This window comes from Schistocerca nitens, chromosome 3, assembly GCF_023898315.1.
Source record: "Schistocerca nitens isolate TAMUIC-IGC-003100 chromosome 3, iqSchNite1.1, whole genome shotgun sequence".
Lineage (NCBI taxonomy): Eukaryota > Metazoa > Arthropoda > Insecta > Orthoptera > Acrididae > Schistocerca > Schistocerca nitens.
In genome coordinates, this window is record NC_064616.1 from 613823645 (window position 1) to 613838462 (window position 14818).

Here is a 14818-nt window from a genome sequence, read left to right on the forward strand (position 1 = left end):
GAATATGCATGTGCCAGCAGTGTGCAGAAATGGCTTACATATTTAACAAAAAGAAGTAAATAGAAATTGAGCTCCCCAGCAGTTACTAAAAGTGTATAATACTACAGAATTAATTTACTAAAGTAGTCCAGACTAAAGAAGTAAGAGTTACTACAAGAGTAATTTATACTAGTCTGGTGCTCGCCATCCATAGTGTATATATGGAGCGACAGATATTAGGTAAAGTGCTTTTATTTTAGAATAGTTTATTCAGTTCTGTAGGAGCAGATCTTCATGCTATTAACAGTAAATGCAAGTTTTACTTGTCTAATATAGCCGCGCGGGATTATCCGAGTGGTCTCAGGCGCTGTAATCATGGACTGTGCAGCTGGTCCCGGCAGAGGTTCGAGTGCTCCCTCGGGCATGGGTGTGTGTGTGTGTTTGTCCTTAGGATAATTTAGGTTACGTAATGTGTCAGCTTAGGAACTGATGACCTTAGCAGTTAAGTCCCATAAGATTTCACACATTTTTTTGTCTAATATATTACTGAGATTGTCTTTACATGAAGATCACAATCTCATGAAAATTAATTTCTTGTTCACTGGTAGTAGTAACTGAGAACACAATGTACCTAGTGTTCTGCGGCACATCACTCTTTCTATGACAGACTTGAAATGTTTTCTAGGCAATAGTCTTCTTCTATGTACTGGATATCACATAATCTTTGACGAAAATGCAAATTTTTGTCAAACTGGTATACAAATAAAAGTACATTTAAATGCTTATTTATTACTTATATAGCTTTTACATATGTGAATATTATGTATCAAGATCAATAAAAAATTACACCTTATGAGGGGAGTGCTCTCATTGTCAGGTGTGTGCTACATATAAAAAATAATACATTACCGTTAAAATAAAATTTAGGCTGTGGAAAAGTCACGTTTTTGATACATTGGTTAGAGAGAGGATGAGTGTGTCGCAGTTCCACACTTGCTCATGTTCGCATGATGGTTTTTGTTTCCTGGATTCCAAAATGCAATCCTATTAGACTGAACATCAGTACTGTCATTTTCATCATTCCAGTCCTACTTGATAATTTTGTTTTTGTTAGTTTGCTTCTTACGTTCACATTTTTTTTTACATGTGAGGAAGTGAATGATCAAATGTGTCGAAAAAGAAAACTTGATGTTTACATTTGCAGTAAGGGTGATGAGTATGTTGAGTGGCTTCATAATGCTAGAGCCAGGGAGAAGAAAACTTGATACCAGTATCACAAAGTGTAGACTCCTAATGTCACTCCTCTTGTGAAGTGAACTATTTCCATATAGTGTTCTGTATGTGGTAAACCTAAGTATAATTACACAGGGTATTTTCTATGTCATACATCCAATGAACAGTCGAACCTACTCTAATACAAAGTATTTTAATGTATTTATTAGTTTATGACATTATAACAATAATGACTATTCACTTACATAGTAAATAACTGTTTACATGAAGCAACACAGTGATGGTGGAGCTGTTCAGTCAACACAGTCAATAATCACACAGAACTGTATCAAGGACTTACTTAGTATATTATAAATTATATGCAATTGTAACTGTGCAAGCAGCAAGCATATAATACTTCAGGTTTGTATTACCAGGTATTAGTGTTTAATGTCTTTGAACATTCATCAAAGAATAACTAAAGAACTGAAAGATATAAGTTTAATTTATTGACATAGTATGTATATACATATACATTTACATTTGTGCAGTGTATAGCTTAAGTAAGGAGACTTCCATGTTTGAATGTGAAATTCAGCAATAATTCTGGAATTTACAGTTTGGTATACTTTCTACACACAATATCACACCTGAAATTCTGAGTTTTGATTTTGATTCATACACAAAATAGTAACTGAATGTCCATCCAAAATAACGTTTCTTGCACATAAAGTATAACATTTTCAGTTGTCTTCTATGAAATGTCCTTGTTCATCCTGAAAAACAAAAATAAAAATTAAAAGTATTTTTTCAATTTATTATTGTTAGTTTCTTATTTTATACTTTGTAAATGACATGAGAAGTACAAATGAAAAGCAACAGACACCTTTGAAGTGACAGGTGACTATTTACTTTGCATGTGATATTGACTGCAGAACTACACTGAAGGCTTAAGATAATTTGTGCTTCACAATCGAAAAATTGATGCAAACTGCAAAAATATGTTCCTAATTTGGTAATGTTTATTGTCCATAATTATGACAGTTTCTTATGTTAAGTTAGTAAATGGAAAAGAGGATATCCACAACATGTAATAAATGTTTTAGAGAATCTGTATAAGTAAATCTGTAATTTTAGATATAACTACTGCTTTAACACAGTCTATAAAAAAAAAAGGAATTCGACAAGGATGCAGCATTTCACCCACACTTTTTAACATTTATTTATATAACACAATCTGGAAATGGAAAGAGATCTTTAACAGGGAAATAGAGATTAACAAAACTTTCCACATGAATTGATTTTCATATGCAGGCAACGTCATGCTGCTGATGGAAAATGAAAATGACCTGCTAAGGAGAATACATTTATTATATAAGACTTGTGTAGAGTACAATATGAATGTTTCAGAAAATAAGACAAAGTCAATGGCTTTTAAAAGAAAACACTCTGTAGGAAAAAAGTTTTGGTTAACAGTAGAATAAACAGACAGATCAAATATTTTAGCTACTTTGCGTGCAGTTCAAAAAATGGCTCTGAGCACTATGGGACTTAACTTCTGAGATCATCAGTCCCCTAGAACTTAGAACTACCTAAACCTAACTAACCTAAGGACATCACACACATCCATGCCTGAGGCAGGATTCGAACCTACGACCGTAGCGGTCGCGCGGTTCCAGACTGTAGCGCCTAGAGCCGCTTGGCCACTCCGGCCGGCTTGGGTGCAGTGTCACATATTAGTGTGAAAAAGACATAGAGAAGATATTAGCAAATTTTGGGAATATATGTAGAATAAGGAAGAGCTTTCTAAATAATAAAACAAGTAAATACATAAGACTGAAATTTTATATGATAATGGCTGTTCCTAGGCTTGTTTAGATACATGAATTGTGGGTTATAAATAAATGCCAAGAAGGTCCACACAAGCAACAGAGATAAGATTTCTAAGACAAGTACAGGGATGTACAAAACATGAGTTATTGAGATATGGAATTTAGGAAATAACTGAATACATTTAATATCCTCAATAAAGTACTACTGGAAGAAGATTTTTCAAAATAATAATTGGAGAGACATTACCTATCCAGATAAGTAGTTTTAATACATTTGGTAGAAGTAGGCCAGGAAGACTGAGGAAGCAATGGGTACCATAGCAGATAAAACAACAAAGACATAATGCTTCAAATGACTACGATGATGATGATGATAATTAAATTATGTAGAAACATCAGGAAACCAAACAGAATGCAACAAACTCTTTTGAAATGGCAGTGAAATATTTGCTTTGTATGTGGTATGACCTGCAAGCAAATACAGTGAAAAAATAAGATAACTTTAGTTCCATAACTGAGAAATCACTCACCAGTCTTATTTTTTTTAAGTATAGAGTAGAGCTGTATGATTATATTTACTGATAGAACTGATTTATTTCCATGCTTCTGGAATTATACCTACAAGGTTTTAGAAAACCAGCCAGTAGATGCATATTCTGAAGATTGATCATTTTTCTGACAGGGCAGCTACTGAGAACTGTGTTTCTCTTAATGGTTTTCACACAAATTTTGGAAATTTCTAAGTGGAATGTCGATATGCCATTAACTTGCACTATTTTTCTCTATTTTGTGTGTGTGTGTGTGTGTGTTACTTAAAAATGTACATTTAAATATTGATTATAACATACAAGTTCTAAATGAAACAACAATGTATATGAGTTTCTTACTCTTAGAGTTTATTTTTCGAAATATAAGGCAGTTTAATTCTTTATAAATAATAGTTTAACTGATTAATTATAACTAGCTCCTCTTCAATATTTGAGAGTTTGTTGTTTACAGTACTATAAAAGTTCTTACCTTGCTAGTTTTGTTTCCATATTTTGACCAGAATGTAACTTTACATTGTGTCCTTTTTCCAGTTCTCTGATTAAATACAGAACATGTGTCAAATGGAGGACAATAGAGGTGAAGACTAACAGCTGGTTCTGTGTGGCTTGGATTTTCAACTCGATGAAGACCCAGTGAATCTGGAATATTACAAATGACTTAAAACTTATTGTGTAAACTATGCTTGAGAAAGTAAATTATGTCTCACAAACCATATACTCCTATTACCTATTATAGCAGCTTGTCATTATTTCAGTAGTAACTGAATTAACAAGAAGTGGTAAAATGACATGTAAATAGAAACATGAAGTTTTGGTACTAGATGTATCTACACGAAAGTTTATTGGAATAAATATTTTAGTGCTCTGCAACGGAACCAATTAGTGCTCAAGTGTTTTGGTATTCAGAATGTCTCTTTACATTGAAAGTAGGAATTATTATTTAAAAATAATTATCAGCCTCTAGGGTTGTGCTGCATAATATTAGTTCCTGTCAATGTAAATACAGTATAATTGATATGTTTCTTAATATGTCTGGATGAATGTTGAGGGGTTCCATAATTTTGGAAGCTCACTGAATCCTGTGTGGTCAATGAAATGTATTTCCCAGGAAATGCAAGTAATTGTATATTGATATCTAGATGTTAAAAGACAAAAGCTTTGATCATACACACTAATTGACCCGTGCCACAAGTGTTGTTCTGTGACTATCAATGATCACCACATGTTGTTCATTCCAACCCATGTAAATATGTTTCCATTAGTAAAGACTGTTAATAAAAGCACCTCATGATCTGTGGTAAATCTTTGCCAAACAACATCAAGTTGAGCAGCACTGCCTCCATTGTGAAGATGCTGCACCATTGTAGGTAAAGTGGGGATGTATGCATCACAGAAGCCATTGTCTACTAGATGCATAACTGTGCTGTCCCTGGGCATTATCCTGAGCTTCTTATTAAGATTTAACATGAACTTGGAAACGTACCCTTTCTGTACCATATATTGAAAGTTGATTGCAGAAAACTTAAAGGGGGAGACTGTCACAAGTGGTAAAATACCCATGGTCACAGGTGTCAGAGGGATGCCTTTTTGGACAGGGAAAGGGGGAAAGAAAACGAGTTTTAAGAGAGATTGGCAGACATACTCAGTTTGAGAAAACGGATGAACAGGAGTCAGATTTTAGCATACAGCCTCCATTTAAACAACGTTTAACAGAAAGTAATCAGAAACTGCCAGTTCATCTCCACCAAAGCATTTATAATCCCATTAGTATGCAGTATCAGTTATCTTTATTACACCAGAACATTCCAGGACTCAGAAATCAAGTTGATGAACTACTCATTTGTATCGATGAAATGAATTCATCTAACCAAATTGACATAATCTGCCTCTCTGAACATCAAGTGACCACTGGTATAGATATTTTAGACATTTCAAGATTTAAGCTAGCTTCCTACTTCTGCAGAGTAGATAGGGATGGAGGAGGAGTTGCCACATTTATTAAAAACTGTCATAAATTCAAGAACATTGACATTAATAAATTCTGTTTAGAGGAGCATCTAGAAGCATGTGCAACATAAGTAGAGTTCCATAACAGATCCTATATAATAGTAACTATTTACCGAGCACCTGCAGGAAATTATAATCTATTCTTAGATAATCTAGAAGCTCGTTTGGGTTATTTAACAGGAAGAAACAAAGAAATTTTGATTGCTGGTGACTTTAATACAGATTTTCTAATACAATCTTCCAGTAAACATTTACTGCAGTTAGTAATGTTGTCTTTCAATCTAACTCACACTGTAAACTTTCCAACTAGGATCACCAAATCCTCAAGGACAGCTATTTTTATAGACAAATCAAAGGAACAAAATCATATCATAAAACCTGTTATAAATGGATTATCAGATCATGACATGCAGCTCCTTGTTTTAGATGTAAATTCTAAGCAGATTATCAAGACTGCTAAATCTGAGTACAGGAGAGTAGTCAATCAAGCAAAAATTGAGTGTTTTAGAAAACTGCTCAAAGATATGGTCTGGAAAGATGTTTATAGTGCTCATGACATGAATGAAAAATGTAACACATTCATGAACAATGTCAGTACCATGTTTGAAAACTGCTTTCCTCTAAAAGTTGCTCAAATTAAACAGAAGACTATAATAAAACCATAAATTACAAAAGGAATAAAGATTTCCTGTAAGACAAAAAGGAAAATGTATCTGTCGACCAAGAATAGCTCCAATGCTGATGATTTAGCTAAATACAAGGAATACTGTAAAATATTAAAAAAAGTAATTCAGACATCTAAACAAATGCACTACGAGAAGAAGATAGCAATGTCAGGGAACAAAATAAAAACAATATGGGATATAGTGAAAGAGGAGACTGGTAGAACCAGAAAGGAACAGGAGCAAATATCACTAAGGGTAGATGACACATAAGTAACCGTTGGACATAGTGTGGCAAATCTATTTAAAAAGTACTTTATATCCATTACTGATAGATTGGGATTGTCAGGATCAGTAAATAATGCCCTTGAATATCTGAAACTAGCCTTTACAAATAGCTTCAGGTACATGAATATGTCACCCACTTCACCAAAAGAAATAACTTCCAATCTTTAAAAAGAAAGCATTTTAGTGGCTATGATGAAATATCAGCAAAGTTAATTAAGGCATGTTCTTGTGAGTTTAGTACAATTCTGAGTTACTTGTGTAACCAGTCAATTATAACTGGGACATTTCCTGATTGGCTAAAATATGCAGATGTTAAGCCTCTATTCAAGAAAGGGGATAAAGAGATACCATCAAACTACAGACCGATTTCACTTTTACCAGCATTCTCAAAAATTTTAGAAAAAGTAATGTACAGGCAGCTGCTCAACCATCTGACCACAAATAACATGTTATCAAGAACACAGTTTGGATTTCTGAAGGGTTCTGATATCGAGAAGGCTATTTACACCTACAGTGAAAATGTACTTAATTCATTAAATAACAAGTTACAAGTGGCAGGTATTTTCTGTGATTTGTCAAAGGCATTCGATTGTGTGAACCACAACATCCTTTTAAATAAATTAGAATTCTATGGTGTCACGGGCAGTGCTGCAAAATGGTTCAAGTCATACCTTGCTAACAGGAAACAGAGGGTGTCAGTGCAAGGGACTAGTGAATTAAGTCATCAGTCATCATCAGAATGGGAAGAAATTACATGTGGTGTCCCACAAGGATCCATCTTAGGGCCATTGCTTTTTCTTGTGTACAGTAATGATCTCTCATCAGTTACACTGCCAGAAGCAGAGTTCGTTTTGTTTGCAGATGACACAAGTATTGCAATAAATTGTATGTCGAGTGTAGTTCTAGAAAGATCTGCTAATGATGTTTTCATGGATATTAATAAATGGTTTAAAGCCAACTCACTGACATTAAACTTCGAAAAGACTCACTATATGCAATTCAGAACCTGTAAGAGGTTTCCACCCAGCATATGCATAAAGTATGAAGAAGAGCAGATAGAAGAGGTTGACAGTCTTAAATTCCTGGGATTACAACTTGATAATAAATTCAGTTGGGAGGAGCACACCACAGAACTGCAGAAACGTCTTAACAAATCTGTATTTGCAATTCGAGTGTTAGCAGACATAGGCGATATAAAAATGAAAAACCTTGCATACTTTGCCTACTTTCATTCCATAATGTCATAGGGTATAATATTTTGGGGTAACTCTTCAAGTCAAACAAAAGTTTTCAGAGTCCAAAAGCGTGTAATACGTATTATTTGTGGAGTAAACTCGTGGACGTCCTGTAGAAACCTCTTCAAAGAACTGGGTATACTAACTACTGCCTCTCAGTATATTTACTCCTTAATGAAATTTGTCCTAAATAACATATCTCTTTTTCCAACAAACAGCTCAGTTCATACATACAATACCAGGAACAAATATGATCTGCACAAGGACTTAAAAGCACTTACTTTAGTTCAAAAAGGGGTCCACTACTCAGGAACACTCATCTTCAATAATTTGCCAGCAAACATAAAAAATTTTGTTACAAATAAAGATCAGTTTAAAAGGAGCCTGAGAGACTTACTAGTGGCCAACTCCTTCTACTCCATTGACGAATTTTTTAATAGAAACAAATGATGTATTGTATACATTCATACTATTAGTATTGTTATTTCAGCTTTAAAAAATAATAATTTGACATGTCCCACATCCACAAGGATCTCCTCAGAACAGATCTATGGAACTAAAAACTAATCTAATCTAATCTAGGAAAAAACGTCATGGTCTGATTGTTGACCATTCAGAAAGCTGCAGTAGGTGAAATATCATCCCAGAAGATGTAAATATATACGACATCTGCTCACTGCATATTATTATTTTTAGCTACTACTTGTACAGTGAAACAGTTATCTTACTTTGATACTCCCATAGTTGCCAGTACTTATACAGTCACATGACTAACTGTAAATTCAATGATGCAGTAAAGATATGCAGTACACACACAGAGGAAAGGTGGTAGATGGGCTAAACAGAAACTGCGTTCAACAAAGGCAAGGAAACAATCTACATAAAATATACTCTATCTTGGAAAAAAGTCATTGTAAGGAATATCTGTGTCAGTATCTTGCTAAAAATAACCATCTGTCACCTATAGGTACATTGACCTTTTGTTAACAGAGCCCTTACATCACTTCAGTCATCTATATCCCTACCCCCACCGCCAATTACTCTGAACTAACTAGCTTTTCAACACTCTTCTGCAGCATCCTGTATATCATAAATCTACTCACTTGAAGGAGTATGTTGAAACCATGACAAAATCATAGATCACAGTAAGGGTAATATTTAAACCAAGGAAGCTAAATGTTAACAGGAACTCTTTTACATTTCAATGTTATGTCTGTTGGTTAGACCAAGTAACTTTCTGCAATTATGACTCAGTCTTGTTTTCAGTACGGCTGCCGTAGAGTAGCTGATAAGCATAAATGTTCAGAGTCAAAGAGCTCCGAGATAAAATTCTAGTGAGAAATAGTACATCAAACTTTTCTACTTCCTCTATTCCTATTTTCTTGACAGCTCTCTTTCTGATTTCCTCCGGTTATTTTCCACATTCCTGTTTTTTAATACACTTGTCTCTTGTAGGTGTGTACACTGTCTGCATTTTTTTCACTCTATACCTTTGTCAATTTCTATTCCCCATTTCCAGTTCTCGTAGGTCCACTTGTTGTCTTATGTTTGCCTTACCCTTCCCAAAGCACTCCTTCTTCCTTATACAAAACTGTTAGTCTGTTCTGTGGATTATATAATCAAATAAGAAACTTGGACATTACTAACACCTAAAATATTTCTTTATTGGGTGCAATAAGAACTTCAAAATTTGAACCTTTGAGATTAGCACACAATGTTGTTAAACAATATCACTTTGGCAATCCAACTAGTGTTATTAAGAAAACTCAATGACAGCTACAAATTTTGGCAATGTTTAAGGTTTCATATATGGATAATGTTGGATCTATATATGGACTCAGTATAAATAACAAATTAACAGAAAAAAACTATGCTTACACTGCAGCTTTTACAGAGAGTAGACATAGTTTCATTCACAGGAGCTTTAATTAAAAATATGAGTGAACTATGGCTCTGCATGCTGAGAAATTTGATTCTACTATATGGCACTGTTCATTATTGACACAAAAATTATGTTATATCACTAAGCTGTTAAACTAGACAGAGATTTCAACATACTGTAGTAAATTTAGTTTTGATTGATGTATTCTTATCAGAAGGATATCTACGTATAAAGTAGACAACAAGTAAATATTTGTGATGCACTGTCAGATTTAAATATATTCAATTTCTAATATATTTTTAAAAGATAAGTGTTAGAATATTCAGGTAACAGGTTTCAGATTTAACACTTGACTGTGAAATGTATGCCCTTACACTTACTATTCTTCTTCTTAGCAAATAAAACAAAGACTTTGTATGCATCGTGTCTGTAGTTTCACCCTTATGGAATGGTTACATGCTGTATGGATCACAAACACAACTGTGTTCTGTGATGCACGGAATGAAATATATGTTCATACAGGTAAATTAGTTGCTATTTACAACTTACCATTAATATAGCATACTTCATTCAGACCAAGCTCAGTTCTTGAAAGCTCTTTCAGTCCCCCATCTTCATCCATTATTTCATCACCTTCTTCAATGTTTTTTTCAGGCCATGCAAATCTTACTTCACTGAGGGTACCTTGTAACACTTTCATGAAACAATGTGCATCTGCATGATCATGAATGGCTGAGCCATGTCCTTCACTCCAACATAGGATCATCAAGTTAAATTTACCATTTCCTTCATCCACTAAGTTCCTTGTGTACCTGTAAAAAAATTATTTGTTCTCTTGTTTATTTGTCAATATAAATATTCTATGATATTTAAGATGTTGGAGATTACATCTATCTGCTCAAGAGTGTGTAGAAACAGTTTTGCGGAAATTAGCATGCCACTGATACTTTTTAGACTAGCTAGGTCAGAAACAGATTTTATACTGATAAGTAACACACAGTATTACTATTGTTTCTTTTTTTTGTTTTTTTGGTTTCTGAAAGCCGTCATATTCCAGTTAGCATTAGCATTTCTTGTAGATGTGGTGCTGTACATAAGCATAGGTACATAAACAATATATTACACTATTTCAGAATTTGTTTTGCTCAAAATGATTCCTTTCAACGTGATTAATTTAGAAATACTATATGAGAGCTCCATTAAAGGTTTTCTTGAGTATGACTTTAAAGAAACTTAATTTCAGGAAAATTTTGAATACCTTTTTTATTCTGTTGTATCTACAAGTGTACAAATACTGTTTTTTGACGAAATATGCACACTCTTCTTCAGACGCTGCCATATTCTTAGTTATCTTCCTTCAGGAAATCAACTGATATTGTCTGGATCACTGTGAGTTAACAGACACTGTTGTGAAGGTTAAATGTAAATCTTATTTTCTTTCATGACCTTTATTTCATTGCTTAAGTATGATTTTTCATATGTGATTCTATTCAGTCATTTGACTGAACTCTACCACAGCATTCATGCTGCCTTAGGAGAACAGCAGATCAACTGCAGCTACTGCATTTGTCAGGTGTAAGGACTTACACATTTATTTTCATTTTTTCACTTCATTTTAGACCCGATTTCTTAGGGTCAAAGTAGATGGTTTGGTTGAATACTGTTGCTTGAAGCCTATTGGTATCCATAAACAATAATATCTGTAGTAAGGAATGTACTCGGTTATAACAGTAAGACTTCCTTTATATTATTTCGCACCGAAATCTTTTCGAGACTCATTGAATTTGTGGCCTTGAAAATCTCCCATGCTTTCAATATACTGTTAACATTATGAATACGCTTACTTAAATTCATAATTTGGTGCCTAATCTCGTTATTGGAAATCTACATATGTATAAATTTTACATGTGCTAGTTACTACTGGCCTGATAAATTTGAAAATGGAAGGGGTACACAGTATACGATGAAAAGTATCCAGGCACATCTTCGTAACAGAGAGGTTAGTGACCATGTCATCATAGCGACTATGGTTGCTACACCTAATAAATCAGTCCAGAAGGCTTGGAGAGTATTTCCGCTAGAGAAGGCAGATAAGCAGTTTTTATCATCCAACTTAGACAATGAATTAACATTATTTAGTTCCAGTATGATGGATGTAGAGGAACTACGGGCAAAGTTTAAACTTATTGTAAATCATGCTCTGAAGAAGTGTGTGCCCAGTAAGTGGATTAAGGACGGTAAAAACCAACCATGATTTATAAACAAAATTCCGAAAGTGCTTAGAAAGCAAAGGCTGTTGCACTTTCCGCTCAAAGGAGAGCGCGCAAATGTCGACAGGTAAAACTTAGTAGAAACTGGCGCGGCTGTAAAAAGATCAATTCGCAAAGAATACCACAATTACCACCCATCATACGTTACCAGAAGATCCTGCCCAGTACCCAAGAAAATTCTGGTGCTAGGTAAAATCGCTAAGCGGATCTAAAGCCGTCGGCACACGGACAGTGCTGTCGAACGTCAACGTTGAGTGTGCAGAATTCGACGTGCTGGTGAACACTTAGAAACGACGCGAGATGTGCATACAGTGTAAATGCCTTAAAGTGATATACGCGAGCGCAGCTCACTCCAGCGGCAGTTCTCGGTTGTATCTGGCTCGCAAATCACACTGTTTACGAAATGGACGGGCGTAAAATTCCTACTTTAGCTCTATTAAAACGCACACTTCCTCCATTATCAACATGCTACTCATGTTGTTCTGTCTGTAGTACACATAAATAAAAACTGGAATATCCAGGGACATGTTATATGGCAAAAAGGAGAGTAATATATCCAGTCAATAAGAACACTGGCTTATAAAAGTTCCATTACAAATAGTGCGGAAAAAATTACGATGGTTACAAGGTAAAAATTGTTTCATCATTCTCACTGTTCAGTAAAATCATATCATTCCTACTTGATCACCGTTCCTATTCAGCAGCAGAAGCCTTACAACATGTAACAGACAAAATTTAAAACAAGAAAATGCAAAATATCTTCCTGGGAGTAGTGCAACCTGTCTTGTAGATCAAGTCAATCGACCAAACTCATTCCTCAGAAAGAGAGCTTCTACATTGACATAATATCGACTATTATAGAACACACTTTTATTAAAGTAATAAGAAAGTATTACAACTTATCAAAAAAGGAGAAAGATAGTAAAAAAAAATTGCAGTTTGTTTTTCCTCGGCACGATGGCACTTACCATCAGGATAATGCAACGTGTCACACTATTCGTAGCGTACATGCGTGGTTTGAGGAACACCAGGATGAGCTTACTCGTATACTCCTCTGTCTACCAAACTACCCGGATTTAAACCTAATCGAGAATCTGTGGGACCACCTCGATCGGGCTGTAAGCGCCATGTATCCTCAACCGGGAAATCTAGCGCAGCAGGCCACAGAACTGGAGTCAGCATGGCTCCACATCTCCATCGGTACCTTCCACAACCTCATCGACTCTGTTCCTGAACGTCTTGCAGCGGTCAGCAGTGCAAAAGGTGGTTATTCAGACTTTAACCAGTGGTCACATTAAAATGACCGGACAGCGTACTAGGATTGTATGGAAATATAGCATAAAATAAGTATGGTCTGTCTGGAATCTGAAGAGTGAGCGGCCGAGTCCTCACAATCTACCCACTACTTCACAAGCAGCAACTACAGGCTGTTTCACAATGCTATACAGACCCTTCTGTCGCGCACCTTGTAAGTCAGCAGTGAAGCACTGAGCTGACACGCCCAGGGAGTGTTTATTTTCTACTGAATGTGTTACAGCCTTCGGAATACAGAAATTAGTAACTAACATAACTAACACAAGAAACGCACACGAACGGTATCCATGTAAATCAAAGAACGCCGTGCTCTTCGAGAGGAAATAGAATCTTACTCATCCTATATGGCAGCTGCAGCGTTCATGAAGTAAAGGCCACTTCCCAGCAACAAGTGCTACTCGCTCTACAGACAGACCATACTACTAATAGAAGTGGACCTTCACATTTTCCGCTAAAAATATGGCCCTCCACAGGGATCGGTTCTCAGACTACTTCTCTTCATTACGCATGGCAGTTTTACAGGGTAAGTCAGGAGGACAGGTACATGCTTTGAGGGGTGATAGTGTTTCTGAACAAAAAGTCATATGAATATACCTCCTATCGTTAAAAGTTTCACATGAAACTACTGAAAACATTGGGGAACAGGACAAATGCCGGTGATAGTAAATGAAACATTGTGATCTAGTGTTTTATTTAACTGCGTAAATTTCCTCACAAAAGATGTTCAAAAATTCCACCTCCAAATGCAATGCATTTTGCAGCTGTTGTGGATAGCTGCCGTGTTGCTCATCTGAGCTAATTTGTACGGTCCTACACTAGAGCACACGCATGTGAAATACGAGGGAGAACTTACTCCTTTGTGTCCACTCTGCGCTTGCAGACTTCGCTCTTAAGCCAACCTCACAAACAGTAATCTAATGGAGTACGATCGGGTGACCTCGGCGGCCAAGAAACGACTCCATGGCAACCAATCCAACGTCCACGATACGTTTCAGTGAGGTACTGTGTCACTGGCCGTGCCGAATGTGCAGGAGCTCCATCATGCTGAAAGTAAATACCGTTTCTTGTTGCCGAGGTATATCTTCCAAGTATTCTGGTAACACATTTTGAAGGAAATCAAGATACCGTACTCCATTAAGACGGCTACCTAAAACAACTGGACCGATGAGTTGGTCATCAACAATACTACACCACACGTTCACTGAGAATGGTCAATAAAGGCAACACCACGTAGCGTAATGTAGCTTTAGTTGTATCCACGTGTGAGTGCTAGTGAAGGAGGACATGCGACTGACGCCTGTGATTTTTAAACGGTTGTATGTCGGATACGGCTAAGAAGATGGCATAACACTAATCAAATGTGATTAACGTTGTCGATTTACATAACAAACTAAGGTTTTCACTTTAGGATTTTATTTATGTAGCGCGACATAGCTTTAAAAAATATACGACAATGTGTAATGAGTGTCACTCAGTGAACAACATTTCTGAAGAGGGCTCGGTAATGACCCGAAGCCGATAATCAGTAAAGAAAATTTGTAATCTTAACGTAGAATTTTTAGACCAACAGATCGCGTGTCTCTCCCCAC

General features: G+C 35.7%; 1 protein-coding gene across 1 annotated transcript in view; it reads right to left on the reverse strand.

The window, feature by feature from the left end:
* Positions 1-1678: 1678 nt before the first annotated feature.
* LOC126249680 (cysteine dioxygenase type 1) overlaps positions 1679-14818 on the reverse strand; it is a 140679-nt gene continuing 127539 nt past the window's right edge. Inside the window, exons 2-4 of the mRNA XM_049951359.1 lie at positions 10195-10457; positions 4041-4210; positions 1679-1967 (exon numbers count right to left, since the gene is read on the reverse strand). Coding sequence (XP_049807316.1) covers positions 1935-1967; positions 4041-4210; positions 10195-10457 — 466 coding nt within the window. The 3' untranslated portion in view covers positions 1679-1934. The remainder of the gene's footprint in view (positions 1968-4040; positions 4211-10194; positions 10458-14818) is intronic.